The 27,676-nt window shown below is 38.1% G+C and overlaps 11 protein-coding genes across 11 annotated transcripts; 1 reads left to right on the forward strand and 10 right to left on the reverse strand.

Moving 5' to 3' along the window:
• Window positions 1-170: 170 nt before the first annotated feature.
• Window positions 171-2,943, forward strand: SOCG_00373 (heat shock protein Pss1). Its single transcript, XM_013162793.1, has 2 exons — window positions 171-347; window positions 541-2,943. The coding sequence occupies exon 2, from the start codon at window positions 545-547 to the stop codon at window positions 2,717-2,719; it is 2,175 nt and encodes a 724-aa protein (XP_013018247.1). The 5' UTR covers window positions 171-347; window positions 541-544; the 3' UTR covers window positions 2,720-2,943.
• SOCG_00374 (rho family GTPase Cdc42) lies at window positions 2,847-4,429 on the reverse strand. The gene is made up of 3 exons (XM_013162794.1): window positions 4,225-4,429; window positions 3,978-4,046; window positions 2,847-3,763 (listed from the first exon to the last, which is right to left on the reverse strand). The coding sequence occupies exons 1-3, from the start codon at window positions 4,270-4,272 to the stop codon at window positions 3,302-3,304; spliced, it is 579 nt and encodes a 192-aa protein (XP_013018248.1). The 5' UTR covers window positions 4,273-4,429; the 3' UTR covers window positions 2,847-3,301.
• Window positions 4,363-8,902, reverse strand: SOCG_00375 (cohesin-associated protein Pds5). Its single transcript, XM_013162795.1, has one exon. It carries the CDS (start codon window positions 8,710-8,712, stop codon window positions 5,110-5,112), a length of 3,603 nt encoding a protein of 1,200 aa, XP_013018249.1. The 5' UTR covers window positions 8,713-8,902; the 3' UTR covers window positions 4,363-5,109.
• Window positions 8,903-9,148: 246 nt separating this feature from the next.
• On the reverse strand, window positions 9,149-13,651 carry SOCG_00376 (CAMK/CAMKL/KIN4 protein kinase Ppk1). The gene has a single exon (XM_013162796.1). It carries the CDS (start codon window positions 12,379-12,381, stop codon window positions 9,418-9,420), a length of 2,964 nt encoding a protein of 987 aa, XP_013018250.1. The 5' UTR covers window positions 12,382-13,651; the 3' UTR covers window positions 9,149-9,417.
• Window positions 13,652-14,929: 1,278 nt separating this feature from the next.
• Window positions 14,930-16,270, reverse strand: SOCG_00377 (uncharacterized protein). Its single transcript, XM_013162797.1, has one exon. It carries the CDS (start codon window positions 15,975-15,977, stop codon window positions 15,093-15,095), a length of 885 nt encoding a protein of 294 aa, XP_013018251.1. The 5' UTR covers window positions 15,978-16,270; the 3' UTR covers window positions 14,930-15,092.
• Window positions 16,212-18,155, reverse strand: SOCG_00378 (argonaute binding protein 1). The gene is made up of 5 exons (XM_013162798.1): window positions 17,815-18,155; window positions 17,683-17,765; window positions 17,615-17,632; window positions 17,315-17,566; window positions 16,212-17,265 (listed from the first exon to the last, which is right to left on the reverse strand). The coding sequence occupies exons 1-5, from the start codon at window positions 17,926-17,928 to the stop codon at window positions 16,509-16,511; spliced, it is 1,224 nt and encodes a 407-aa protein (XP_013018252.1). The 5' UTR covers window positions 17,929-18,155; the 3' UTR covers window positions 16,212-16,508.
• Window positions 18,156-18,613: 458 nt separating this feature from the next.
• SOCG_00379 (gar2) lies at window positions 18,614-20,257 on the reverse strand (the record flags this gene model as incomplete). The annotated part of the gene is made up of 2 exons (XM_013162799.1): window positions 18,614-19,769; window positions 19,968-20,257. 2 exons carry the CDS (start codon window positions 20,255-20,257, stop codon window positions 18,614-18,616), a joined length of 1,446 nt encoding a protein of 481 aa, XP_013018253.1.
• Window positions 20,258-20,539: 282 nt separating this feature from the next.
• SOCG_00380 (succinate dehydrogenase iron-sulfur protein subunit) lies at window positions 20,540-21,766 on the reverse strand. Its single transcript, XM_013162800.1, has one exon. It carries the CDS (start codon window positions 21,689-21,691, stop codon window positions 20,864-20,866), a length of 828 nt encoding a protein of 275 aa, XP_013018254.1. The 5' UTR covers window positions 21,692-21,766; the 3' UTR covers window positions 20,540-20,863.
• Window positions 21,767-22,304: 538 nt separating this feature from the next.
• On the reverse strand, window positions 22,305-23,613 carry SOCG_00381 (Arv1-like family protein). Its single transcript, XM_013162801.1, has 3 exons — window positions 23,481-23,613; window positions 23,164-23,298; window positions 22,305-23,088 (listed from the first exon to the last, which is right to left on the reverse strand). Exons 1-3 carry the CDS (start codon window positions 23,565-23,567, stop codon window positions 22,510-22,512), a joined length of 801 nt encoding a protein of 266 aa, XP_013018255.1. The 5' UTR covers window positions 23,568-23,613; the 3' UTR covers window positions 22,305-22,509.
• A 721-nt stretch (window positions 23,614-24,334) lies between these two features.
• Window positions 24,335-25,045, reverse strand: SOCG_00382 (F-box protein; the record flags this gene model as incomplete). The annotated part of the gene is made up of 1 exon (XM_013162802.1): window positions 24,335-25,045. The coding sequence occupies one exon, from the start codon at window positions 25,043-25,045 to the stop codon at window positions 24,335-24,337; it is 711 nt and encodes a 236-aa protein (XP_013018256.1).
• Window positions 25,046-26,086: 1,041 nt separating this feature from the next.
• On the reverse strand, window positions 26,087-27,524 carry SOCG_00383 (uncharacterized protein; the record flags this gene model as incomplete). Its single annotated transcript, XM_013162803.1, has 2 exons — window positions 26,087-27,283; window positions 27,381-27,524. 2 exons carry the CDS (start codon window positions 27,522-27,524, stop codon window positions 26,087-26,089), a joined length of 1,341 nt encoding a protein of 446 aa, XP_013018257.1.
• Window positions 27,525-27,676: the final 152 nt, after the last annotated feature.

The raw sequence follows: 27,676 nt of genomic DNA on the forward strand, positions 1-27,676 counted from the left end.
TACAGCACCACGGTAAATGGTTCTAATACGTGGATGGAAAAAGAAGTTTCGAGCTCAATCAAGAAACAGTTTTAAGTACTGACATTCTTCATCAAATTAAAATAACAAAACTGTTTTTTTATTTTTTTAAAATAGAGTTTATGTATTTTTGTCTTTCGTAGTGTTCGACATTAGAAACTGCTCTCTGATTTATTAGTGCACTAAGATCTGTCCTCAACCAATTCGCACAACAAGGTAAGAAGTAATTAATTCTTCTTTTTTTTGTGAAATACTTGTTGTAAAGGCTCCTGTACTATTCAGAGCTTAAATAAATTTCACATCTAGGTATTTCCTGAATTTTTTAACTGGTATGTGAAGTTTGAAAAATTTGCATTAAATGATATGCTGGCCTGTCAACAAGGAGATTGAGGAAGACAGTGAGCATTCGATTAGGTTTGGTCTATTTGAATTTTTTCGCTTCCAATCTTTCCCAAAATGATTCTGATTTAAACAGACTGTGCAACATAATGCTGTCGTTATTGATACTAACCCTCCTTGTAGAATCATGTCTTCCAGGACGAACGTTGTCGGTATCGATTTCGGTAACAGCAAGACTGTTATTGCTGTTGCTCGTAACCGTGCTATCGATGTCATTGTTAATGAAGTTTCTAACCGTTCTACCCCTTCTTTGGTCTCTTACGGTGAACGTTGCCGTTTCTTGGGTGAAGGTGCCAAATCTCAAGAAGCTTCCAACTTCAAGAACACCGTTGGAAGTTTGAAGCGTTTGGCTGGTCGCTCCCTTGATGACCCCGAGATTCAACAGATCGAATCTGCTTTCGTTTCTGCTCCTCTCGCTGAGGTTGATGGTTTTGTTGGTACCAAGGTACGTTACCTCAATGAGGAAACCGCTTTGTCCAACATTCAACTCATTGCTGCCTACTTTACCAAGGTTAAGGCTATTGCCGAAGCTGAGTTGATTGGTTCCGTTAGTGATGTCGTTATTTCTATTCCTGCTTGGTTTACTGACATCCAACGCCGTGCCATCTTGGAAGCTGCCAACGTTGCCGGTCTCAACCCTTTGCGTTTGATGAACGACAACGCTGCTGCTGCTTTGACTTATGGTATCACAAAGACTGACTTGCCTGAAGCCGAAGACCCTCGTAAGGTTGCCATTGTTGATCTTGGTCACTCCAACTACTCTGTTTCTATTGTTGAATTCAGCCGTGGCCAATTCCACATCAAGTCTACTGTCTGTGACCGTAACCTCGGTAGCCGTAACATGGACAAGGCTCTTATTGACCACTTTGCTGCCGAATTCAAGCAAAAATACAAGATCGACGTTCTTTCTAACTCTAAGGCCACTTTCCGTTTGGCCGCAGCTGTTGAGCGTCTCAAGAAGGTTCTTTCCGCTAATGCTTCTGCTCCCATTAATGTCGAAATGATTATGAATGACATTGATGCTAGCTCTTTCCTCAAGAGAGAAGAATTCGAAGAACTTATCAAGCCCCTTTTGGAGCGTCTCACTAAGCCACTTCAAGATGCCCTCGACCAGGCCGGTATCAAGAAGGAGGAACTCTATAGCATTGAAATGGTTGGTGGTTGCACCCGTGTTCCCAGCGTTAAGGAGACTGTTTCCAACTTCTTTGGTAAGCCCCTTTCTTTCACCTTGAACCAAGACGAAGCCGTTGCTCGTGGTTGTGCTCTTTCTTGTGCTATCTTGTCTCCTGTTTTCCGGGTTCGTGACTTCAGCGTTCATGATATTACCCCTTACCCCATCACATTCAGTTGGGAACCTATTCCCGAAAACCCAGAAGAAGACACTAGCTTGGAAGTTTTCTCTCGTAACAACCCCATTCCTTCTACCAAGATCTTGACCTTCTACCGTAAGGCTCCTTTCACTCTTGACGCTTTCTACTCTCACAAGGAGCTCTTGCCCGGTAACATCCGCCCCAGCATTGCTCGTTATTTGATCAACGACGTTAAGCCTAACTCTCAAGGTGACTTGAGCATTGTTAAGATCAAGGCTCGTCTCGATTTACACGGTATCTTGGTTGTTGAACAAGCTTACATTGTTGAAGAGCAAGAAGTTGAAGAGCCTGTTGAAACCACTCCCAAGGAAGGTGAAGAAGAAAAGGATGAGCCTGTCAAGATGCGCAAGGTTAAAAAATTAGTCAAGACCTGTGATCTCAGCGTTTCCGTTGAGGAAGATCGTCTTCCCGAAAAGGTCTTAGAGAAGTACTCCGAAATGGAGCATCAAATGATTGCCACCGATAAGCTTGTTTCCGAGACTGTGGACCGCAAGAACGCCTTAGAAGAATATATCTACGATACTCGTTCTAAGCTTGATGACATTTATGCTCCCTTTACTAATGAAGAGGAAAGCTCCAAATTCAAGGAATTACTTGCTGCCTCTGAAGACTGGTTGTACGAGGAAGGTGAAGATACCACAAAGGCTGTCTATACCGCTAAGCTCGAGGATCTTATGCGTATTGGAGGTCCTATCCGTCAACGTTACTTAGATTCTGAGGAAGAGAAGCGTCAAAAGGTTCAAGCTGAGCGTGATGCCGCTGCCAAAGCCGCTGCTGAAAAGTCAAAGGAGCAAGAAGCACCTTCTGGTAAGTTTGAAGCTGGTACTGGTGGTCGTGCTCCTCCTCCTCCTCCTGCTGAGCCTGTCGCCGAAGAAAACGGTGAGGGTGAAAACCAAAATGAACAAATGGAAATTGATGAACAAAAAGAATAAAAAAGTTTAGGTACCGTTTGCTTATGATGTTTTAATATAGTTTTGTTCATCCCCGAAAGGCTTTGTTTTATCTTTGGAGATATTAGGTTTTACTAAAAAATAGTTATTGTTCTATGGAAGTCTTACATGTGGCTGCAATGTAGCTTGTTAATTGGTGCGAGTAAGATGGTTGGTAAAGGAATAATTGTTCACCTTCCCATAAACGAAAATAAAAGTAAAGAGCGTATAATTCCAATTATACAATTAGATGAAAGTTATACTCTATAAGATTATCAATGTTCAACTAATTCTTATAGTCAACATGGGAAGAAACGTTGCTGTATTTGCAACAAAGAGTATACTACAGACAAGATCAAACAAAGTCAACAGGTAAAACGGAAAAGAAAAATAATGCCCAGTTAAACATACAGGGGGAAACCAAAGAAGTTAATAGATGGGAAGACGGGAAACGCATATAAAGGTGTAGATGTCAGAAATGGCTAGCATAATATAATGCTACATAAGAGGAATAGTTAATTAAAGCTTACTTTAAAGCACCGCCAAATTTTGTAGATGTCGACATAAATGAGGGCCAAGAACAGATTACATAATAAGGCATTTCGTTTTTTTCTTGTGAGGAACAGGAGGATCTAACGCTGCCACAATAGCTTCATCAAATACGTTCTTCAACCCTCTTTGTGTTAACGCAGAGCATTCGACGTATTTAACAGCACCCAATTCACGAGCCAAACGTTCACCTTGCTCGTGAGTGAGTGTGTGCTTATGTTGACGAGCCAACTTTTGCTGAACAGAAGGGTCATCACGCAAATCAATCTGGGTGCCAACAATCAAACAAGGAACACCGGGGCAATGATGGTGCACTTCGGGAAACCACTTTTCTTTGACGTTTTCAAAACTGGCAGGAGAAGTAACGCTAAAGCAAACCAAAAAGACATCAGTTTGAGGATACGACAAAGGACGTAAGCGATCGTAATCCTCTTGACCAGCTGTATCGAATAAGCCGAGAGTATAAGGCTCATCACCAATCATGACAGTTACAGCATACTAGACAGAGTTAATTTCTTGCATGTTTGAATTCAGCAAGTTTATGAACCAAAAAACCGATGAAACTTATGTACTATCATTCAAGAGTACTTCCAGCCAAAAGATCGTTGTCTCGACAGGTGGCTGAACAAGCCCAAAATGAATGAACGCGAGCCCCATCAAGTGTGTTTTGTCATAGACTCAATGGTTCTTAATATATATAATTTATACGTACATTATCAAAAACCGTAGGAACATAGTCACTTGGGAATTTGTTTGTCGTGTAAGAAATCAGCAAGCAGGTCTATGATGTACGTCAGCAAATGAATGTCTCATTTCGACACTTAGAGCCTATTATAAAGGTTTCGGTAAAATATTTTCTTTTCTAATTAGATTTTGAAACTCTACTCCACTCAATTCATTTCTCAAAGACCTTATAATTCTTTCAACCGGGCTCTGCACATCTCTTACAAAACACATACCTTACCAACAGCACCGTCACCGACAACAACGCACTTAATAGTTGGCATGTTGCTTGATATTGATTCCTAATTTCCTTTGGAAAAGCAAATTCAAATGAATATGGTAACCTTAGTCCCTTTACAGACACGGTGTTGGTTGTAGGTAAGAAGCAAAGCCAGTATGACGGTCATATCCAACCATTAACAATCTCGAAAGATGCTGGTAAACACAATAGTGATACATAACGAAAATAATAAAATTTCTTAAAAATCTTTGAGAAAGCTCTTTCGTGACTACTGTATCTCTGTTGTTCGGTTAATGCGGGTTTAAACTGTAAGCGAATGTTATCTCATTAATGATGTTCGTCTCATTATTTACGATATGAATCCGAATCGTAAAAAGCTGATGCTTTTCAAACTCTTAAGTCTTTCAAGCTACAAAAGTATAAACAAATATGCGATATATTTGTTCAACGGGCAATTACCTTTTGCTCCGTACGTAAGTTTTCGTTAGCTTTATTTAGAAACAGATTGGTAGCATTTTCGACTCCTATCAGCTGATGCCTTTCGTTCTCATAAATTAATTATTATAAAAGAAAGAGTAGGAAAGGAGGTAGCGAAAAAGTTTATACACATTAGAAATCGACTGCACAAAAAGAACGACTAAACATGCAAGGACGGTAAGTTATATCCTAAAAAACAACATTGATTTTTAAAAATGCAACGACTTGAAACCCATCGTTAGAAGAAAGACAGCCCATTTTGTAAATATTAAACCAAAGGAATAAGCAACACGAAGGTAAAAACGTGCTTCTTTTATACGTAAAGCATAAATAATATTGGCATGCATATAAAATAAATAATTTCCACATTTTAAGCTGGTTAGACCAACGTAAAACTGATTTTCTATTCCTCTTCCTCAAACTCAGAAGAGAGTTCGGAGTTGTCAGACTCTTCTTCACTAGACTCTGCTTCTGTATAATTTACCTGCTTTGAAGATACTCTGGTACTTGCTCTACGAGGAATATTTGATTGCCTTTGATCCTTTTTGTCCAATTTATTTGGTTTTGCTTGCTTAGTACCAGTCCGCTTCCTCTTCAACTTTTCAGGATTCCCTTTCTTGGTCGTCTTTGATCTCGTAAGTAGCCTTGCAGTACTAGAGATCGTAGAAGATCTTACCATGTGTTCGATGGCGGATTCTATTTCAGGCGTAAGGAAATTCTTTATAAAGATCTTCTGCTTCTCTTCAGGAGTGTCAAAAGGCTTAAATACTATGCTTGGAAGTCTCACCTGTTTTGGATAAGTAGTCAAACTCCATCCCATAGTTTGCGCCTTTACTTGGATAACTTTCTGTGCTATGTCACTCAACATATAGACGTACTTTCGTTCAGGTTCAACAGCATCATAATTTTGCTTTATCCGTTGTACTAGATGAAAGATAATAGGAATATTATCACTTGAAGCCACATTTTCTACATAAAATTGTATATATTTCACAAAATCAAAGACATTTTCATTGTCAGACAATGAGATATCTGGATGATGCGACAGCAAGTGAAGCAAATAAGTGACAACATATTCCATAGTATAGTTGTGCATTCTACGAAAATGAATTACTTGGGAACATATCCATAAAGACATTTTCGCAACTATCTCTTCCTCAGGATCATGGACAACGAGAAATATGAGCGCGTAAAACTGCATTGGAAGCTTTCGATATTGTAGCTTCTTTTGTAAATTTTGTATAAAGGCATTTCGGACATCAAAAAAAGGGTCTTGACATAATAATGAAGTTCGTAAGTAGGTATTAAAGTCTAAATAATTTGCATAAGTTGGTATGGCTGCTAATTTGAGCAACGATTTCCCCGTTATCATTCGTAGGTGAGCTTTACCCAACTTGGGGGTATTTTTATGAGGACTGATCTCACCTCCTGTTAGCAAGATTACATTCAGTAACTTTAAAACAGGCGCGGCTATTTCCAATGCTTCCGGGGATTGATGTCCAGCTCGCAAGCGATTAACCAAAACCTTAACTGCAAGTACTTTGCAACGATACAGGTGATCCAAAGATTGAAAGTCGCACCATTCATCAGTCTCATCTTCGCCTTCGTTCGTCTCTGGAACCATCTGAATTATTTCCTTTACCAAGCACTCGGTAATAAAATCAGCATGCTTTTCAACAGCATCTAATCGATATAAAACCAGTTGTGTTAAGGCTGACAACCGAACGGATAAAGTATCATTATAGTGTAATCCATTAACAATTTCTGATATGAAGGAATCGAGGTCAAAAAAATTATCTGCAAGCGCTAACACAGTAGCTGCTTGTTTCGCCTGACCATCTGTCCCCTGAAAGCAAAGAGATTTAAGAATATCGATAACTTCAGAACTCACGGAAAAACTCTTCTTTTTCTTTGCGAAATGCGACAGAGTCTTTAATACCTTAACATCTGCGTTTAGACCAAACGATGAAATCATACTTTCCATGTTTGAGAATAATTCCTCGTAAATCTCAGGATGAATTAATGGTAATTGTTGAAGCAAAATCTCAGCAGACTTTGCATATTGGAAATTGTTTTGCAAGCTTCCAATCTTGTTGACTAGCTCTATTACAGTCGTTTTGTTAAAGACAAATAATGCACAGCGATAAACCAACACTCGAAAACATTCAAAATGTTGTGTACTCATGCTAGCCGATACCCTTTTGAATAAGTGCTTAACGTTTTTTAAAACCGTCTGATAGTCATTTTTGGAAGAAAATATTTCCATTAACATTTTGTATGCCTGTCGATCATTTGTATCTGCAAACTTTTGCAAGGCTGACTCATTTAAAGAGGGATTGACGGTCTTCGAAGATATAGCTCCTATTACCTTTTTTAGTCTGGATATCGTTTCTTCCTCATTCTCATCTATGACTCCACCATTATAGCTTTTACAGCATTCAATGAAATATTTACAATATCCAGAAAATCTAAGCTGTCTTTGTTGTAGCATGAAGAAAACACGCAACGCTTTTTCTGAAAAATGGTTCATGGCTACTAAAAGTCTGATTACTCGAGTATCTGTGTCAGAATTTAATTGCTGGAGTACAAGCTCATTCATCGCGAGGTCAACGGTAGTGTTCGTAGCTTCGTCATTTATATAGAAAATTTCTAATAAAGAAGAAGGTATCCAACCGAAAAGTTGAATACTAACTTCTTCACCTGCTTCTAGCCCAGGAAATGCATTATGATAGACTTTACTTAAGGTCTGGATTGCTTGAATTCGAACTGACAGTTTTTTATCGCGAAGTCTATCTCCCATTAATTTCAAAATTTCCACAGGGACATGGGTTTTAATTATGTCGACTGACAAATGACCAATAGCCTGCAAGGCAGCTATACGAACTTTTTCATCTGAATCTGCAAGCTTTCCTTGATAAAGTTGAATAACATAGGTAGTTACGTCCGAAGATGCCAAAGGGTTCCTTAATACGTCCATTAGTTTTTCAACACAATCAATTCGGCAAGCTATGACTTTGTCATTGAGACGACCGCAAAAAGCCGCCCAAACCTTTGGGTAGTCCAACCAGAGGGAGTGATGCGGAAGCATAAGCCGGACTGTTTGGATAGCTACACGCCGTACACTGGTTTGCTCAGCTTGAAGTTCATTTTCGAACTGAGGAACAATATTAAGTAACGTTAAAGGCGCGTATTGCCAAAGCTGAATAACGAGATTATGAGCGAAAATAAACTCTGGATTTGTCTTCTCGTCCGAAACGGAGTCTTTTGTATCAAACACAATATCGGAAAAATATTGACAAACGTAACGCTGTAGGCGATCAGAAGAATCGCGAAATATATTTCTAGCCAACTGGAAAGCTGGCCCATGGTTCTGGGAGTCTGGTGAACCTATGTATTCCCTTACCCCATGACCTGAAATTAACTGAGCAAACAGAATGTTCATAGCGACCTGTGGTACACTATTGATTTCGTTGATTAACTGATGAATGATGTCAAGCATATAGAATTCCACATTTTTGTTGGTCCCTTTTCTGGAGATATCGAAAAAGAGACGAAAAATGGAAACCAAAAAGGACTCTGCATTTGGCAAGTCAACCATGAGTACGGCAGACTTTACATTTGAAAGACTCTCAAGTATCCGATAAACTTGTAAATAATATGTAGACTCAGGATTTTCGAGTCCGCTCATAAGCTTTAGAATTACTTGGAATATTTCTTCCAATTGAGATAATGTGTAAGGAGCATCCGGGGCGCAAAGTCGAAGAAGCTCCACGATACAACATCCTACAAAAGATCGGATACCTTTATCTCTGTGGTGTAAAAGATTCTGGTTGACTAAAGATGAGGCCACTGGCAGTAGTGACTCACGATCTGTAGTTTCCTGTTCCATATCCGACAATTCATCCAGTAAACTCCTCATCCTTTTAACCAATTCAGTGGTAGCAATCGGTTTGTCATGACTAGGAACAATAACCTGCTTAAATTTCAGTTTTGACATTGCCATCATAAAAAGTTATTTATAGATAAAACAAAATGTGCGTAGAGCCTCAGTACATTAAACCATTTGCAAATTCGCAAATTAAATAATTACAATTAAATAAATTTCCGGATATTCCCAAATTCCAGAAATCTTGTGATATTAAAAAAAAAAAAAGTACTGTGTTTGTGCGACGCGTCGCGTTCTGAACAGCTTTTCAATAAAATGTCACCTGCAGTGCAGTTCCTGTAAATAGGAGGTAACGAAGTAGACAAAGAGCCTTTGTGCCAAAGGAAGAGGAAGTAGTGCTTTTCTTGATGAATATTAGCTTTTTACAAATTTTTGTCTATCCATTGTCACTTTCACCAAAGGTAGAATTATATATTCCATATAGTTAAAACTCCAAGTTATACTACAAGCTCACATATGAAAGTTTTGGTTATATTAAAAGTAATTTTATTTGCTAGGGCTTAAGTCTGGCCCAACTGATAAAAAAAGGAAAGAAATCCGAGCTGAAAGGGTCGAATACAACTAAGTAAAAAGAAGAAAAGCAGCTATTAAGATTGAATAATTATGGAAAGAATGTGTTAGTTCCAAATAAATAAAGCTTGTTTTTTATTTTTTATTTTTTTAAACAAATAAAATAGAGAGGAAGATTAGAAATGCACCATAAATGATTACCTTTTTTATATACAGAAAAGAGGAGGAATTATCAAGTTCATGAAGGACAGCATACTATGCAAATGTATAATGCCTTTTATGTCCCTTCTCGAACTTATGAAGATTCTTTAAAGTTGAAGCATCTGATGTACTTACGAGTGGGGTTATTGTCTCCAAAACTAAATCAGATTTTTTGCAATGGGATACATCTTTACCTCTTCTTTTAAGAGAAAGAAAATTAGTGAGAAAAGAAAAATCCTTCCCAAAATACTTTTTTTTTGGCTTGCTTAACAGGCTTCTTAGCGTATTAGTAGCCTCACTTCTGCGCCTTGTTTCACAACTCGTCGTTACCAATGAGGTAACTTTCATTTCAAGGGGCACCAAAGCTGTTCTTTGACGGCTATAATCAACTGTGGCTATACTAAAACGCTTTTCATGACCTCTAGGCTTCGAATCGGTCTTTAATAACGGTTCGTTGTCAAACATTTTTGGAAATTGATTGGGTTTGCGAAGCAGAGAAACCAATCGAGTTTTGCTGTTATCTTTCGGACACACTATTACTGAAGCGTGAACACCATCACTAATTAATGGTTTTTTCGTTGGTTGTTTCAACTCAAGACTGCCATGTAAAGCGGTCATCTGTTGTACATTAACATCACGTGATGGAATATCAACTGAAGAAAATGTGCTAACGGTAGAACTCGAAGATACACTGATTTCTGATTTTTGAGCAAGAACATCACCAACAGGGCACTGTAGAGTTCCAAAATCATTGTAGCGCTCAAATAGTTGCCTATGAGCACGGAGGTAAGGGTGTCTCATAATCCCAAACATCGAAAGCCTTCGTGAAGGATCAGGCACCAAAATTTTGCGAAGCAGATCCCGGGGTTTATCGTTGATATACTCAGGAAATATGAGGGAAGTACTACATATGTATTTGTAGAGCCGTACAACATTTTCGCCATTTGGATTATGGGGGTCATCATCAAAAGGAAGATAACCTGCAAGCATAGCGTATAAAATAACACCACAACTCCATATATCTGCTTGGGTACCTGCATATGATCCAGTTTTGCAGTTTACCAACTCGGGTGCCGCATAGCAAGGCGACCCACAAGAAGTCCTAAATAAATCAGGTTTTGCAGTACTGACTTGATTATTTTGAGAACCAAATTGACCAAACGTTGTTGCAAATCCAAAATCGGCAATGATAATATTTTTTTTGGAGTCAAGCAAAATATTCTCTAATTTTAAATCTCGATGAACAACTCCTTTCGAATGTAAGTATCCAACCCCGCTAATGAGTTGCGCAAATAGCTTACAAGCCATTTCATCCTCTAGACGCCGAGAAGCTAATATATAATCAAACAACTCACCCCCACTCACATAATCCAAAACGATGCCCATATGATGCTTTGTTCGGATAAGATCTACGTACTTCACAATGTTAGGATGATCATCAACTTCTCTCAGAATCGTTGCTTCGCGGATAACCTTTCGTAGCAGACGCCCTCCTTTAACCACACGAATTATTTTTATGACTACTTGGGGCGCTGGGTGTTTTTTAAATGGAGAGGATCCTGGTAGAGGCCATCCTAGTTTAACTTTTCCGAACTCACCTCTCCCAATAGTCCTCCCCAGAATGAAAGGGCCAAAACAATTGTTTTTTGACGATTTTTTTAGAGTCCGAGCTAAAATCTCAGAACTATCCATGTGCAACTCCGAAAGCGAAAACCGATCGTTACTAACTAATGCACAGTTAGCAAAAGCAGGACTAGCTTTATGCTGCCATAAAAAATCCAAACGTTCCTTATGCTCAGGAAAGTGGGCAATATACTGTTCGTTTTTCTTTTTTATGACCTGAATATTGGTGGTGTTTTTTGCAAATGCTTTTGCTCTGGAAATTCGAGAACGAGTAGGCGAATGTAATGAAGAAATATTAGTCACTGTCTCTTTTGGGCTACCGTACAAATCACCGACTGCGAAGGAATTATTGTTAAATAACGGAGGGCGCTCTTTTCTCTCCGAATTCTTGTATGAATTAGAACTTTGTTCTTCTTCTACTTCAGATGTTCGTTCGACAATGTCTTGCGTCACAATCGCTTGACTAGATGTTCCCAAATATTTAGATTGATTGATCTGAGCAGAAAGTAAGGACTTGTTTGATAAATTCAAACCAGCAGAACTGTCCAACTCAGCTGAAGTATTTAAATGAAAGGAATCATCGGCTTTTGTTGAGGAAGAGCGTACAATACCACTATTTTCATGTGTACTGCTTTGTGTTTCTAAAGATTTATCTCTTGAAATCGGTTTGGCAAAATTCTCCTCACAAAAAATCCTATTAGCTACAGAAGAAGGTTGTAGAGCTTTATCCTGAGAGGAAGTCTTCCGCGGCAAGTTAATATTTTTAGAGCTATCTCTGAAATTAAGAACAGGCGAGTCTAAATCACACTGAGTATTAACGACAGAGTTTCCGATTCTCCGATCACGAGCTTTATAGAGAGCTTTCTTTTTATTACTGGTCTGCGTAGGAAAAGATGATCCTCGAGGATTGTCTTTAAAAAAGGGAAAAGAGCAAGTTGAACGCGTAGGTAAAGTATGCGAGGTCACCTGTTCCGGGGGAGAAGTAAGTCTTAATAAATCATACAGGGTTTCATCTTTCGTTTCCCAATTTTGGAAAGAGATATCATTTTCGGGTGAAGAGGCGCTCTGCGGCAGTAAGGAAGTAGGGGAATTTAAAGAAAAGTGTCTCTTCGACGGTTCTGGAGTTCGAAAGGAATGTATAAAGGCTTTATGGTTATATGAATGAATTTGTGGAGAGGAATCATTATAAGCCCTCTGTTGTAAATCAGAATCCACTGATGCATTATTAGGTAGAGATGGTGGATGCTGAAAGGTTGATCTCGATAAACTGGAAAGTGAAGAGTCCGGAAGAGCGCGAATGGTGCTTTCCACCACACTGCAATTTTTCAAATGAGAATTAAACGAAGGATAACCTTGGGAGATAGGGATGGAACGACCAACTGATGAAGAGTGCATTTTTTAGGTAATGTACAAATCATATATAAACAAAGAAGAAAAGAAAGAATAAATCCCGTAAAAACTGAAAAGATCTAACAGGATAGAAAGAATTATAAATATGCAGTAGGACTGTTCGAATATTAATGTCAGACGAATTATCTCTATTAACTTTTGATTAAGAAAATTCGGTACCAATTAGAAATATAAACGAAATTATTAGGTTTTAGGAAACACGAATGAAACTGGAACATAAAAATTAGGAGAAAAGTAAAATGTCGCGAATGTTAACAAGAAACTAAGGTGCGAACCACTGCTGTTATGACAGGTAACGGTTTAAATATGCCCAAAGAAAGTCAACAAATTAACAAAATAACTTTTTGAAGCGGAAAGAGTGAGTATGACAGGTGTAGGCATTGGCAAAAAGGAATTGATAGCAAAAGGCCGGTCAGGAAAAGGTGCCTTCCAGCGATAGCAAAATTGCGGTCAGTAAGAATCTGACTGAAGAAATATATGTAAAGAAAAAAATAAATAGTAATCAATAAATTGTCCAGAGGATCCTAATAGTCACTGATCACGAAAATATAAAATCGAGGAATTCCTTCTTATTCTGCACTTCTATGAAAGATAGATGAATAAAAGAGGAACCTCTGATTTTATCAGTAGTAACTTCTATTTGAAGAAAAGGAGGAAAAAGGAAGAAAAAAATTGAAAATTTTCAATAAAAATAGCAGTGACAGGAAACTATAAGGACGAGTTGTACCTTAATGAAAATTTGAAACAGAAAAAGTGAGGGGACGTACTTGATCGGAAAACGACGTTCTGCAAAGAAAGGGACGATTAGGCGAACAGTGATATAATTTGAGTTCCGCTACCAAGAATTTGCTTGTAACTAACCGAAAGCTATACGACAATTGCCCTCGGTAATTAATTCTTTGTTAGATAACCGCTTTAAATGGAATATAAAAGCAGAAAATGAAACAGCTTGCTATGCTTTTGAGAAAAGGTTCAGAGAAACAGTCGAAGTGTAGTACAAAACCGAAATTCTTTTTAGGCAGCTGTTCAAAATGAGATGAATTATTAAACGTTTTAGCAACTTAAATCGGTTAAAGTTTAATTGACAAAATATAATATCTATCAAGAAACACGAAAAAAAGGGAAAGGTCCTTTATACTTTTCTACTTTGATGTTTTCAAAGTGTTTTTTATTTTTACTCTTAATGCAATTCCAAAATTAATATGCTGTCACCATCTGTGAACAATGGTGTTTGGGAAATGATACATACGTGTTATCGGGAAACTCGATATATATAACTTGGCGATGCAATGCATATATCATTTTTTAGGGCCTTTTTTCGGGTTCTCTAGGTAAATAAATATACTAAATTAAATTGCTTTTAGTTTTCTATAATTCCGTAAATAATTAGAAGAGATCCGATGAAATTTCTAAATAACCACTGTGATCCATTTTCGCAATACCCACAAGCACCAGTTGATCATCTTTTGCTTCTTCTTGCTTTTCAAAAGATGTCCAGCCAATTTTTAGTTTAATATAGACAACATTATGATTGCTCGTTCTTCCTTGCTAGAGATTACTAAAACACATTGACATTTTGAGAGTGTTCGAATCTACTTTAGTGAGTCTTTACTCTAAGAATTGCTTAAATATGATCTTCCGTTTTTATATAAGGGATTGCTCTTTCGTCGTCTTCCGAGAGTTATTAAGTACAATGTGACAGGTTTCTGTAACGTGTAAAAACCAAGAATATTGACTTGGATTCAAGAAGCGTTAGATACCTTCTTTTCTTTTACAACATCCACGCTTCATACTAAATAATACGTACTTACCTTAACCTGTGGCTTCCTGTACCTTCTTTGCAGCAACGGGTCCCATGACTCTACTGTATCCAGTTTCAATAATTCATGAGTGCAATGATTTACTAAATTGTTTGATGTATAACCGGTCATGTCGTACCAAAGACAGCCTTATCCTGCAGGAACATAACTGGCTTCAAAGGTCCTGGTTTTGTTTATTTATAGCTCTGTAACGATTTCATCATTTTGTAATACATATTAAATATAATATTATCATGATTTCTGCACAACTGAAATTCTTTTTTTTTTTTGACTCATTGTTCTAATACTATCCGTTTTCGTTACACTAACCGTCAACCATTATCCGTCTTACCCATGAGTCTGACAGTTGCAGGTTTTATACAGACGATTTCAAACCTAGCGTTTGCTATACTTATATTTTTCTCTTTTTTTCTGGCTTTGCCTACACTCAGTGCAATTGCTTTGGACGTTATGGTCTGCAGTTTCCTCGCAGTTCGTAGAATTTCTCAATGGGGCCTACAAGCGATTCCCTTTACAAAGAAGAAACATCAGAAAACCTCTTGATGTTCCAAATTGACTGCTTAACTCCTTATTTGTGTTTGAACGTATCATTATCTTGTCCTTTTTTGTTTATTTTTATGACTATACGGATTTAACTGAGATCTGCTAATTTCTCCAAACTTTCTAACTAATTATATTGACATGGATGTATTACTATATACTACAAAAGCCATGACGAGCAAAGCCCATTCTTTGCAATCCTTATTTTGCTATGGATGGGAAGAATTGACTTTTTACCTTCTTAGTATATGCATCTCTTGGGCAATAGACGGATGTCTACTTTACACAACTTGTTTAACTTAATCAAAGTAGAAAAATATAATAGATGAATAGAATCTAAATGCCATTGAATTGTTGTTTTATCCACTCTTCTCCAATCATTCGTTCATAGTGTTTTTGAAGAGTATTTCTTCGGGATGCTAGTTTGTTTTCTCGCTCTTTTAGTATATTTAATCCAACTTTTCGAGGTTGTTGTCGAACCGTATCTTCATGTATCCTACCTAAAGATTCGAATTGCTGTTGCCTTTCATTTTCATCTAGTGAAAATTGGAAAAATCCTATTCCTTTTGTACGAATTTCTTTGGAGGCGTCGTAATGTACCGCTTGTTGCTCGTCTCGGCGGTGTAGATCCTCAATATGGTGCTCATCAACCTTGTATTCTGGCATATATTCACCATGAATAACATTTTCAGGTTTGTATTCTTCCTTGGAAGGAAGAAGCGCTTGTCCCGCTTCATAGATAGATACTTGCCTAGTTCGTCCAAATTCATCCGTAATCTCAATAAGCTCGTTTTCCCGACTCTCTTCGGCCCATTTTTTCGTAAAATCCACTAGCATCTCTTCGCCCTCAGCTGTTTGACTATTGTCGTTTAACAACTGATTATACTTCAGAGCTTTACGCTCCAAACCCAATCTACTTTTCCTCAGATCCTCTTCATTTTCATCTTCATTCTTTAAAATGAATCGTCGTTTCTGTTCATTATTAGGCTTCTTTCGAGGAGCGTCTTCTTCACTGTGTCTTTTAACTCTCGCATAATTCGACCTTGGTTCATCTTTCTTGATTCCATAATCTCGTTTGTTTGTTGTTCCATAATTTATTCTTTTATTAAGTCTTTGCTTTTTTTCCTCTTCGAATCTAGCTTTCTCCTGTGCTAATTCACTGAGGAAAGTCAGGTTGCTTGTTGCATCTGTCTGGATTGCTTGCTTGTTGCTTTGGGCCATCTGATAAATTACCAAATGCGATACCCTTATAATAGAAACGTTCTAGCAATTAGTGACTCTAATACAATTTATGTACAAGTAAGTCTAATTTTGATTTAGCGGTAAGCAGAAGCCAAGCTTTGCTAATATTCTATTTCAGATATCAATAAAGCTAGTTTAATTTAATATATCCATTCCTATATTTAACTATGGACCGTAGGCCACGATGTTCGTTTCACTTCCAACTAAATGGTGGTGACATAGGGATTAGAATCGATTGATGAGTACGTTTGGCTTATGGTATATGTATGCGTATCGTTTATAAGAATTTGTTTAGAAATTATAAACAAATGCTATCTATATTAAATCTGTTTTTCTTTAATACACAGATATATAATAAACCGATCCCTCTTTAAGTCTCTTCTTAGACTTGACACGGTCGTTTTATAATCGAACTAAAAAAGACGTTTACAGCTAAAGATGATTCAGTTTGTTCCAAATCACGCCTAATGATAAGTAATAGAATTCCATTCAAACGGAAGATGATTCGTATTATTCTTCAATTTCTTCATAAAATGTAGGTAAGACCGCTAAAACTGTATCCATAATCGTTATGCCATTGCTTAGAAAAGTAAAAGATGCTTCTAAATGTGTTTTCAAAACCATAAGTTCCATCAATTCCGGTTCAATGAGAATGGTTACTTCTGTTTTCTCGGTTTGCTGAGGGTAGCTTGTTCCAGGAGGATTCCATACTAAGTACCTAGCTTTGCATAAAGGATTGTTTTTGTATTTATAAATCAATTCTTTAGAAATCAATTCTACCGTCAAGTACTCTTGATCTAAGACTTCTGCTTCAAGTGCATCGGACCCTAAAGTTCTTTTTATATGTGACCTTGCTTGCTCCGTAGAAAATCGGGTATGAGCATCAGGTTGAAAATCCTTTAAATCAAATATATGAGAATTTTTATTTTCTTTAAAGCCTTCTTGCTCTTTTTCTTCTCTTGCATTTGATGACGGGGCAAAATGATGGTACGTGTCAACGTTATCCCATAGTCCTTTATAATTATCGACATATAAATGAGAAAAAGCCCTGTTTAAAGGACCTGGAAGAGAAACAGAAAGCCTTTTATCATCAACGAGCTCTTTTTCTGCCCTGGTTGCCAATTCTAAAGCTGCTTGAATATTCTCTTCATACTCAGCTGCTACCTTGTGATGGAGAACGCTTTTCAAAAAGTTTTGTATTAATTGAGAAGCCATCCTTAGTTCATGTTCTTCTGTAACACCTGCTCTATAAAGGAGGTGGGAAGATCTAATGTTTCAGTTAGTAATGCCACGTATTCAACACAGACAATACATACAAAAAGACCGCTACTACCCAAACAAAATCCACCTCATAATCATTCAATATGTCATGTTGAATGAAATCAATTGCTGTTTGATTTTCAGTAGATTGAGCATCATCGCCTTCATTCACATCAAGACCTCCAGTGAATTGCTTTTGACCGCTCGAGATACCTCCCAAAGCGAGGTACATTGAAAAAAGTCTTGATCGATTTGCTTCGTTCCATCTTCGATTTTTTCTATACTTTTGGACGAACCGCTCCATTCGTCTTTACGATTAGTCAATGCTTTCTCTCATTGAATCATCTCTCACGAACACAATCAAAGGAACCTCTCTGGAATAGTACGTTAGATTGAAATCGATATGTGCCAATATTATACATACAGACTATACAGCTTTTCAATTTCAGCCTTTTCCTCCTTACTGATTTCTGGCTCCTGAAAATCATCCTCCCAGCCAGTCAGTTTCTGCCAGTTTGTTTAGCGGTCTATATTCATGTTCATATTCTCATCTTACGTCTTCTTGCTTTTTAAGGTTTTCTGTTTTTCTAGAAGACTCAATTGCATTGTTAGCTTCTGGGATAGGATTAGGATGTTTCGTATGCTCCTCTTGTCGCACTAACTCATTCATTGCTTTATCGACGCTGACAACTTGTAGTTTTCATTGATCAAGTTTTAGCTACTTTTCATGAGGCTTTCTAAATTTGCACACATAACGTCATGATGGTCTTGAATTCTTTGTGTTGGTATCTACTTCAACAGCGTAAGAAGCATGCACTTTTTTTTATGTCGGTATACAATCTGTAATAAATCAGTAATACGCTAAACGACGACACATATAAATATACTTTTACTTCTATAATATATTATTTGTCCAAGGTCAAATTATTTTTTAATTCATGCAAGACTCAATGAGTACTCTACCAAAAACCACTTAAATAACCCGTTTCATACAACCGTTGATCAATGAAAGCCGGTCTAAAGGTTTACCGAATAAGTCAAGAGAGACTATATTTATAATAAAGCAACATAACATGTCATCCAATTATTTCAAGTTTGAAATGGAATACATAGTAACCGACCTCCCAAAATAACCCAACATACCTTCCATTAAAAATGTAGATAGTAATATTAAAATTTACTTTTATTCAATAACCATGAACCCAAATGTATGTCTTACCAAAACCGACATAAACCCAAAAAATCCCACAATTGATAAAACCCAATTTGAAAGTTTTACACCTGAAACTTCGGAGCTAGATATGCGATACTTTAAAACAGAAGATTATCTGTTTTCGTCGTCTATATCACGCATTTTAGTCAAAAGTAACTTTGTTGCCGCTGAATTCAGTAACAGAACCACGATTGGGGTTGCCAGAGCGAGCACCTCCACGGCCACCACCACGGGGGGCACCGCGACCACGACCACCGCCGAAACCGCCACGGCCACCACCTCCAGTACGAGGAGTGGAGAAGTCAAGACGGCAAGGACGACCAGTAATGAAATGACCGTTCATTTCAACACAGCGCTTAGCAGAGTCGATGTCGGAGAAGGTAACATAACCAAAACCCTTGAGACGACCAGATTGAGGGTCAGTAGGCAAACGAACGGATTGAATTTCACCACAAGTGGCGAATGCAGAGCCAACATCATCCTCAGTAACGTTGAAAGAAAGATTTCCAACAAATACGGTATCACTGGGTGCAGAAAGTTGGTCACCAAACTTTCCAGCACGTTGTTGACCATAGGGTTGAGGGTTGGAAGGACGGGGAGCGGAAACGTCCAAGTTAACAGCACGACCATCAATCTCTTTCTGGCCGGACACCTCACATGCCTTCTTCACTGCTTCAGGAGAGTCAAAGTCAACGTATCCATAACCCTTAGATCGACCACTTTGGCCATCCATGATAACACGAGCACCAACAACGGTACCGAATTCCTCAAATTCACTGCCTAACCATTGGTCGTCGACACTCCAAGAAAGACGGCCGACGAAAAGGGTGCAGGACTCATTAGAATCAACGGGTTTGGAAACCTTGGCGGGCTTCTCTTCTTCGACAGCTTCAGCCTTACGCTTCTTTTCGCTTGATCCAGAGGAAGCATCACTAGAAGAAGAATCGGAATCAGAGGAGTCAGAGTCAGAGTCACTTTCAGAAGAACTAGACTTAGAGCTCTTCTTTCCCTTCTTTTCTTCCTTCTTTTCTTCTTCGGAATCGGACTCAGAGTCGGAAGAAGATTCAGATTCAGAGGAGGACTCACTGCTGCTTTCCTTCTTTTCTTCCTTCTTTTCTTCTTCGGAATCGGACTCAGAGTCGGAAGAAGATTCAGACTCAGAGGAGGACTCACTGCTGCTTTCCTTCTTCTCTTCCTTCTTCTTGTCTTGCTTAGGGGCAGGCTTTTCTTCTTCAGATTCGGAATCGGACTCAGAAGAGGACTCAGAAGAAGAAGATTCAGAAGAGGACTCTTCACTACTGCTTTCCTTCTTCTCTTCCTTCTTCTTGTCTTGCTTAGGGGCAGGCTTCTCTTCTTCAGATTCGGAATCGGACTCAGAAGAGGACTCAGAAGAAGAAGATTCAGAAGAGGACTCTTCACTACTGCTTTCCTTCTTCTCTTCCTTCTTCTTGTCTTGCTTAGGGGCAGGCTTTTCTTCTTCAGATTCGGAAGAGGACTCAGAAGAAGATTCAGAAGAGGACTCTTCACTGCTGCTTTCCTTCTTTTCTTCCTTCTTAGACTTCTTAGGAGCAGGCTTTTCTTCTTCAGATTCGGAAGAGGATTCAGAAGAAGACTCTTGCTTCTTTGATTTCTTAGAGCTAGATTTGGACTTCTTTTCGGAAACCTTCTTTGCAGCCTTCTTGGCTACTTCCTTATTCTTGGTTGGTTTTTGAACGTCTCCCTTTTTAGGAGAAACATCCTTCTTACTAGAAGTCTTCTTCTCTTCAGATCTAATTTTTTTGCCCATCTTTTTTTAAATTATCTATAAGATATGTGCTTTGGTTAAGTAGAATTTCACCCGATCTAAAGGTTATAAATTTTCACAGCTTACTAAGATAATATAATTGTATCGAATAACTTACAATGTCTCCTTGTAATGCGATACGATACAATAGGACTGCATAAATTTTCAGTCGTAAAAACCACTATATACGTGTTACATAAAGATTTGGTGAGAAGCTGCATATAATGGTTTCTTGATTTTCCAAATGTACTTTTTTTTATATGTATATATTTAAAACTTTATTTATGTGAAAATACAAGGCTGTAGCAACCTAGAAAGGCTTTTAAGAGGGGGATTTAAAATATTTGATAAAATAGAAACATTCAAACTAGGATTCATTAGTAAAGTGGTGACGAGATTAGCCAAACGAAGCAAGGAATATCCTATAATCCTAATTATGCAGATTGAAACCGCATATAATATTGAGATTGTGATGTGGAATAGAAAGGAGAACGTAAACTGAACAGCGCCAAAACAGTCATTGGCAAACCTCCACGGATTTGCTTCCAACGTTCATTGAAGAATGGGGGGAAAGATGTTGTACATTCAAAAAACAAAATCATGTCTAATTTAAGAAGTAGCCATAAGAGCCTTCAATTTGGAGATAGCTAAACCAGGGTTCAAACCCTTGGGACAAGTACGGGCACAGTTCATAATGGTATGACATCTGTACACAGACATGGAGTTTTGCATAGCAGCTAAACGACGAGGTGTACCTTCATCACGAGAATCAATGATCCATCTGTAAGCTTGCATCAAGACAGCTGGACCCAAGTACTCTTCGGAATTCCACCAGTAAGAAGGACATGACGTAGAGCAGCAAGCACATAAAATACATTCATATAAACCATCGAGTTTTTCACGGTCCGCACGAGATTGGTACAATTCCTTTCCTTTAGGAATGTTGTTGTTTTGCAACCAAGGTTCAATAGCCTTGTATTGCTTGTAGAAGTAGGTAAGGTCGGGAACCAAATCTTTAATTACGAAACAATGGGGTAAAGGATAAATCTTTGTTGGCTTATCATCATTCTTAATATGGCATAAACAAGCTAAAGTGTTGCTACCATTAATGTTCATAGCACAAGATCCGCAAATACCCTCACGGCAAGAGCGGCGGAAAGTCAAAGTAGGGTCCTGTTCATTCTTAATCGAGTTTAACGCATCTAAAACCATAGGTCCGCAATTTTTCAAATTCACTTGATACTTTTGAAGCTTAGGCTTTACATCTGGACGCTCAGGATTCCAGCGGTAAATCTCAAACGTCTTCAGTTTTTCTTCCGCTGCTTCGGGTTTCGATGCAGTAGTCGAAACATTTGCCTCGGTAGCCATTCTTCTGGCATTTAAGAGAAAAGATTCTTTAAAAAAAGGGCGTATAGCTTGAATTCGACGGCTCAACATGATACTAATGATGGACCTAGCGTTTGGCAGTTGGTAAGAGGTGGAAAGGTCGGCTCTTTGGTTGGCTAATTTACCCACAAATCGTAACGGGTTTCATTGGACGTAAAAATATACTTTGAAAAAACAAAAGAAAAGAAAGAAAAAATATATTAATTGTTTTATAAATTTATTTTTCCATAAATTCTGTCCTTTGGGTTTCTTGTTTCTTCTTCGGCCACCATCCGGTTGTAAAATATAGTGAAGATTTGCGAGACAAAGATGCATTCGTTTCAGAGTGCACTATTTGGATCCATGTAAACAAACTGCAATGTACAATAGAATGGTGGTTGATTTCCAAATTGGGTTCATTCATTTTTGACCTTTTTCTTAAATATTTTCAAAAAAATTGAAGACAACAATATTGCTTTGGTTGCAACTTTTGTGTGCTGGAAGCAAAGGAAAATAGATTGGAAACCCCAGAAAGCGAAGTTGGGAAACGGATCAACCGCTTTCAGAACCTATTTTATTATTTATTATTTATGGTATATTCTTTATTCATTTAATTCTCTCTGTCTTCTATGCAGAGTATTTTTTTTTTTTTATTATTTTTACTTTTAGTTATTTTTGGTGGTCTACTTTGTTTACTTCGCTTAGATAAGACGTGCATTTATTATTGCTTAACGAACAAACAAACACTAGAGTTAAGTAAGATTCTGGAAAGAAGAAATAAAAATAAAAGATTTTCGACAGTCTGACAAATTCATTCATTCTCTATCTTTATTATACAAAAATAACCAACTTCGCCATGATGGAATTAGTGAAGACCAACAGTGGCTGTATTAAATCGCTGTCTGAGCAGTCAAAGTAATTTTTTCAAAGCTCTGAAGCAATAGCTGTTTGTAGTTGACGAAGCTTTCACAAGTACCGGGCTGTTGAATGGTCTTTAATGCAGTATGGTGAAGGAAAAAGTACACAACTAAGGATCGAAGGATGCTAGAAAGAAGAACAATCATCCCAATTTTGGTAAAACGAACCTTGCCTGTCAAAATTGAAAGAGCTTCCATGTTACTGAAGAGAACGACCCATTCGACAATGATGGCGGCTGCAGGAATATCATAGTCCCAAATCACCATAAACACTGGTAGCATTTTTGTGCTGGAAGACAGAATAACGGACCCAGAGGCCGAGGTCCAGTGCTTCCATCCAATGAGGCCATACATGAGCGTAAGGATAGAGGTTTGGTAAGTGGCCGTCTCGACCAAACAGAGGAGTAATAAATAAAGATATTGTCGCACAATTGGTAGCGAAATGAAAGAGTTTTCTGTAGTCGTGTTGGGGAAAATGGCTGCACGCTTTTCCAACCGTGACCAAATTAAAAAGACATCAAACAATACAATTAGTATGGAAAAGTTTATGACCTATACGAGTAAGCTTCTTATATTTCAAATGGTGGTCGGCAATCCGCCTCTGCAGTGTGTGCTGTTTGCTCTTACATTGCGAAAGTTCCTAGCAGACAAAGAATTGAACAGTAAATGGCGATACACTTGAGGCTTCATTAAAATTACATCGATACTTATTAATACAAAGTCTAATTCAATGTATTTATCAGCAAATTGCTTGCAATTTTTCTAAACTGGCATTAGCATCTCTTTAAATTCGTCCACCGTCCCGGTATCCTGCCAAGCCATTCCAAAAGTCTCATAATGGCTATATTCCATCTTAAAGTTTAAAACAAGCTGAAAAATATTCTTGTTCACACGGGATACGCGCATGCAGATCCCTTAGACATGACTACCGTCAATCCACTTACACATTGTGCTAACCGAATGTTGCTCGTCCCCCGTCCATAGTCTGTATACAAAGAATCAACTGTAGCGTTACACTCAACACATTTCATCTCTAGATGGAAGATACCATGTTATACCAAGTCAAGTCATGTTTTCATAGCTACTCCAATTTTTGTTACTCGGGTGACAATAACAGTCGTTCAGCAAGGTTGTCAATAAAAACATATTTGTAAACCGCTGTTTTCTTGGCTCTCTTTCTTGTTTTTTTTTTTTTTTTTTTTTTTTAAATTACCGCTGTTTATTTTTTCATGCTTGCTCTTTTATACGTTCAAAACTACTCATGTTTGTTTACAGACTGAGAAATAAAGAACAGGGATTGATAAACAGCAAAAATTTGAATTAGTGAATGTTCACCCGTAATAATAAATAAAACATATGAAAACTAACGTAAAAAGGACAAAAACAAAGATTTGGAAAATCTTTCAATAGAGACGCAAGGGAACAGACAAAAGCAGAAAACAGCTCATGATTCCTAGACCCTTTTGCTTTCGTGTATACAAAGAATTGGGGCCATGCTCGAAAATGAAATAGACACAACATAATTAAAATGTTGGAATTAAAAAAAAAGAGAAAGACAGTTATTAAATAAGAAACAAGGCCCTCAAAGAGTAGAAAATTCCAAAAGCGAAAGGAAGGAGTGAACAGAAGAAAACCCAGTCATGGAAAATTAGTTTTAAAACGGTCATTGTAAGAGAACGAAGAATTATGGGCTTCTATATTCAAAAGGGTCCCTTCATAGACTCAAACGGCTCGAACGGTGAACAAGATTTGAAGAAAGAAATGTTGTGAATGCTAAGAGAGAAGACAATTTGTCCTTTCAATGAAGTCGTTGCTCCAAAGATGATAACAAGTATTCGGTTTTTATGATAACCGATGAGATAGAAACATCGTATTTTCCTGGAACATCGTCCATACGAGAAATGACTAAACCAATAACGTGCTGAGTGTTTTGATCCAACCATAATGTATTCGGCTGACCAGCCTTGAGAGAATCTAGCCAAGACCGACGAATGCGGATGGGCTTTTGAAAGCAGGAAAACAAATCAGCACGGGAATCATTGATGGAAGCGCGAGAAAGATCAACGGCGACGCGGACGTTTAGGAAAGGAGGAAGCGATTCTCCCGGGTATCGCTCGAATTGGATCAAATCTGCCTCTTCTTCAAAAGTCACTTGGAAGACGCTTGAAGGAGAAGTCTTATCCAATTGAAACATAGAATATCCATCGTATTGAGAAGCGTAATTAGTACGATGAGCAGAGAGATTACAAACAATTTGGCCGGAAGAGACGTTTTTTGCAACTACTCGGAGAGCGTATTGATCTAAAAAGGATAGACGAGCTCGAAGGATTTTCTTTGCGACTAAAGTCAATGGGTAACTAGCAAAGCAGGATTGGATGACATCGTGAGCAGGCATATATTGCATCACCGAGTTAACAATCTCTATAGGAAGCAATGGTTGTCCCATGGCGGGTTTGGAGTTAAAATTAAGTGCTGAGCAGCAAGGAGTATCTATGATAGATTGGACCATGATGAAACACAAGCTAACTTGGGTTGAGTGAATGAATGTGATTCAAAACTTTTGTGCAATTGTAACTTTTTAATAAACACCAACGCTTGGTAATAATACCAAAAAAAAAAAAAAAACCACAATCCTTCAAGTAGAACAAATTCAACAAGAGGAACTCGTGCAACGTGTAAAAAAATTCCCCGACGATTTAGGCGACAAAAAGAAGCAAAAGGTTATTCTGAATGGATACAAACAAAACCTTTTCAAAAGTCTATACAGATGCAAAAAGCAGCAATTTCCCCTAATATATATATATGAAGCAAGGATCTGTTTGCCCCATCCACAAGTGCCGGAAAATGATAATAGAGTTAAAATAAAGGTAATAGCCCTGTTACTTCTCGGTATTTCCATATGCCAACCTCTTACATCATACCATCTACCAAAACCTTTGTTTATACGAGACTCCATGCCGGTTTCAGCCTCTTATTTCTTTGTTCTTTTGAATTTTTTCCGAAATCTATTGTTTTTTTAAAAAAAAAGAGAAAAAACAATATAAAAGGACGCAAACAGGTATATCTCAAAAGAAAAACAAAAACAAAAGGAAAAATCAAATCAAAACATCAATCTGTGACTGAATACGGTTTGTTTCTAAATTTGGGGAAATTTAACCAATTGCCGATTCAAGAATTGATCCGGATCAACTTGTTTCGTTTGCCGATATCTAATCGACTTTCTTCCGGTCGGCAATTTAGCTCACACTCATCATTTTAAATGCCGATGATATACTCGCAAAGCCACGAATCATTGTGCCTTCGGCATTTTCAAATTTTCGGCAAAACATATGTCGATCATTTTCTCCATGATGTTATCGAAACGATTATCCTGATGACTCCCGGATAGGGCAACTAGTTGCTGGCAATACTGCTTATACTGGTTAAGGTCATAAAAAGGTTGTCCTGAATGAATCGTAGAGATTCCAGAGCATACGAAAAACGATCGGAAGAAATATAAAGTTGTTTTCTTGGTTGCGAATGGATTCGATTCACATTCTTCCGTGCTCCATCAACGTTGGTCGGCAGTAGAAGTACTCGATGCTTGGGCTTGCTGTTTTTCTCGTTTCCATCTGGCTAATAGCGCCTCACTACAGGCTTGACTGGGACCAGTAAACTGATTAAATTCTGGTATACGACTCTTCAATAGCTTAGTTACCTCATCTTTGCCTGGTTTTTTTACTTCAACTGGTTCAGGCGATGGTTGCTCTTTATTGGCTGGAGTAACCGACGCGAAAGATCTTAATTCTCCAGATTTTTGGGGAGAAGTATGCCCCATCAATTCCTCGTTATAGTTCGGAATTACCTTTACAGCTTCCAAACGAGATTGTGGGGTAACTCGTCGTATTGTGCTATCGCTGCTTGGTGTTTTGGTTGAGGGTAAAGAGATGGACGAAGCATGGCGGGATTTGCTAAGAAATGAGGGTGCGGAAGACGCAGCAGTGTCTTGCTGTAAACTTGCGATCCTTTTTTTCAGCTCTCGAATCTTCGTGTTTCTTCCAACATCTTCGTTTTTATCTTTGTCTTTGTCCAGAAGGTTTTGGGACAGGTGGCTCGAAGCGAGAGGAGACACTTTAGTTGCAAAAGATGTCTCTATGGAAGCCCGTTGTTTGGGAATTGATAAATCATTGACATTTTCTTCTGAAGAATGATTAAATTTCGTCGTCTCGTCCGTTTTCGACGGATTTACTGAATGAGAACTCTCGCTGGTAACTTGTTCTGAAACCTTGCCGCTTGTACTTGATTCTTCTGATGCCAAAGAGTGTGTTCCTATTGATGCTGAAGTATCAATTTGTTCAAAACGGTTTTTATTTTTCGAAACACTTCCTTTTATACTTTCGAGTGTCTCTTTTTCTTTTGCTTCTTCCGAGTTTTCTTGTTTCTCCTCCTTGTCCAAGGAATCTTCAGATTTGTATACGCGATCTTTCTCTTGAACCGAATCTTTATCAGCTACTAATGCAGGCTCTAGCACAGAGCCTGATGCACTCTTGGGTTGCTGGGTCGGCTTGATCACAATTTCCTCCTTACGTATTTCAACTTGCTCTTCTTTTTCTTTTCCATTAAATTTACTTGTAAGAGTGACTTCTCGTTGCTTCTCAATTGAATGATCCTTGTCATTCAACACACTTGTGGCAGACTTTGTTTCCGATGTTTGTGAAACTTGTTTTGGGGGTCTTCGAGAGCGTGGATGTGCCCTTCCTTTTGTCATCTAATCTCACGGGTTAATACCTGTTTGTATGGTTCACGAAAATGCGAACACGATGGAAGAAGGTAAAAATTCTTCTTTCTCATCATCATCAACATACATGTACAAGATCCGACGCTTTTTTGTCTTGCTTCATCCCATCTTTCTTTTCAAATGGTGTACTCGGCGGAGTCATTCCTGGTGATTGTCCCCATTTTATTGACAAAAGGCCTTGTCGTATTTGATCCATCTTTGAAGAGTCCATATCTAAATTTCAACTCGGTTGATTCTTTTGAATTAATATTACTAGATAAATGAACGTTGAACAGTCGTAAGCTATGCTTTTGGTGAAGATTCGTCTTTTTGACGTGTGAACTAGCTTCGTCCTTAATGCTAGTAGTAGTAGCATTGGTTTTG

The sequence above is a fragment of the Schizosaccharomyces octosporus genome (genome assembly GCF_000150505.1).
Source record: "Schizosaccharomyces octosporus yFS286 unplaced genomic scaffold supercont6.2, whole genome shotgun sequence".
NCBI lineage: Eukaryota > Fungi > Ascomycota > Schizosaccharomycetes > Schizosaccharomycetales > Schizosaccharomycetaceae > Schizosaccharomyces > Schizosaccharomyces octosporus.

Excerpts from the sequence above, each read along its gene's own strand:
- SOCG_00374 (XM_013162794.1), bottom strand. The coding sequence starts at position 4,272 with ATGCCAACTATTAAGTGCGTTGTTGTCGGTGACGGTGCTGTTGGTAAG. Across the intron at positions 4,047-4,224 it reads GTGACGGTGCTGTTGGTAAG|ACCTGCTTGCTGATTTCTTA; the intron begins GTATGTGTTTTG and ends CGTACATCATAG. Across the intron at positions 3,764-3,977 it reads TTCCTACGGTTTTTGATAAT|TATGCTGTAACTGTCATGAT; the intron begins GTACGTATAAAT and ends AACTCTGTCTAG.
- SOCG_00373 (XM_013162793.1), top strand. The coding sequence starts at position 545 with ATGTCTTCCAGGACGAACGTTGTCGGTATCGATTTCGGTAACAGCAAG.
- SOCG_00380 (XM_013162800.1), bottom strand. The coding sequence starts at position 21,691 with ATGTTGAGCCGTCGAATTCAAGCTATACGCCCTTTTTTTAAAGAATCT.
- SOCG_00381 (XM_013162801.1), bottom strand. The coding sequence starts at position 23,567 with ATGAAATGTGTTGAGTGTAACGCTACAGTTGATTCTTTGTATACAGAC. Across the intron at positions 23,299-23,480 it reads ACATTCGGTTAGCACAATGT|AAAAATTGCAAGCAATTTGC; the intron begins GTAAGTGGATTG and ends ATGCCAGTTTAG. Across the intron at positions 23,089-23,163 it reads CTGCTAGGAACTTTCGCAAT|GTCATAAACTTTTCCATACT; the intron begins GTAAGAGCAAAC and ends TTACTCGTATAG.
- SOCG_00376 (XM_013162796.1), bottom strand. The coding sequence starts at position 12,381 with ATGCACTCTTCATCAGTTGGTCGTTCCATCCCTATCTCCCAAGGTTAT.
- SOCG_00377 (XM_013162797.1), bottom strand. The coding sequence starts at position 15,977 with ATGGCCCAAAGCAACAAGCAAGCAATCCAGACAGATGCAACAAGCAAC.
- SOCG_00375 (XM_013162795.1), bottom strand. The coding sequence starts at position 8,712 with ATGATGGCAATGTCAAAACTGAAATTTAAGCAGGTTATTGTTCCTAGT.
- SOCG_00378 (XM_013162798.1), bottom strand. The coding sequence starts at position 17,928 with ATGAATGAGTTAGTGCGACAAGAGGAGCATACGAAACATCCTAATCCT. Across the intron at positions 17,766-17,814 it reads ACCTTAAAAAGCAAGAAGAC|AAACTGACTGGCTGGGAGGA; the intron begins GTAAGATGAGAA and ends ACAAACTGGCAG. Across the intron at positions 17,266-17,314 it reads TGGGTAGTAGCGGTCTTTTT|ATCTTCCCACCTCCTTTATA; the intron begins GTATGTATTGTC and ends CTGAAACATTAG.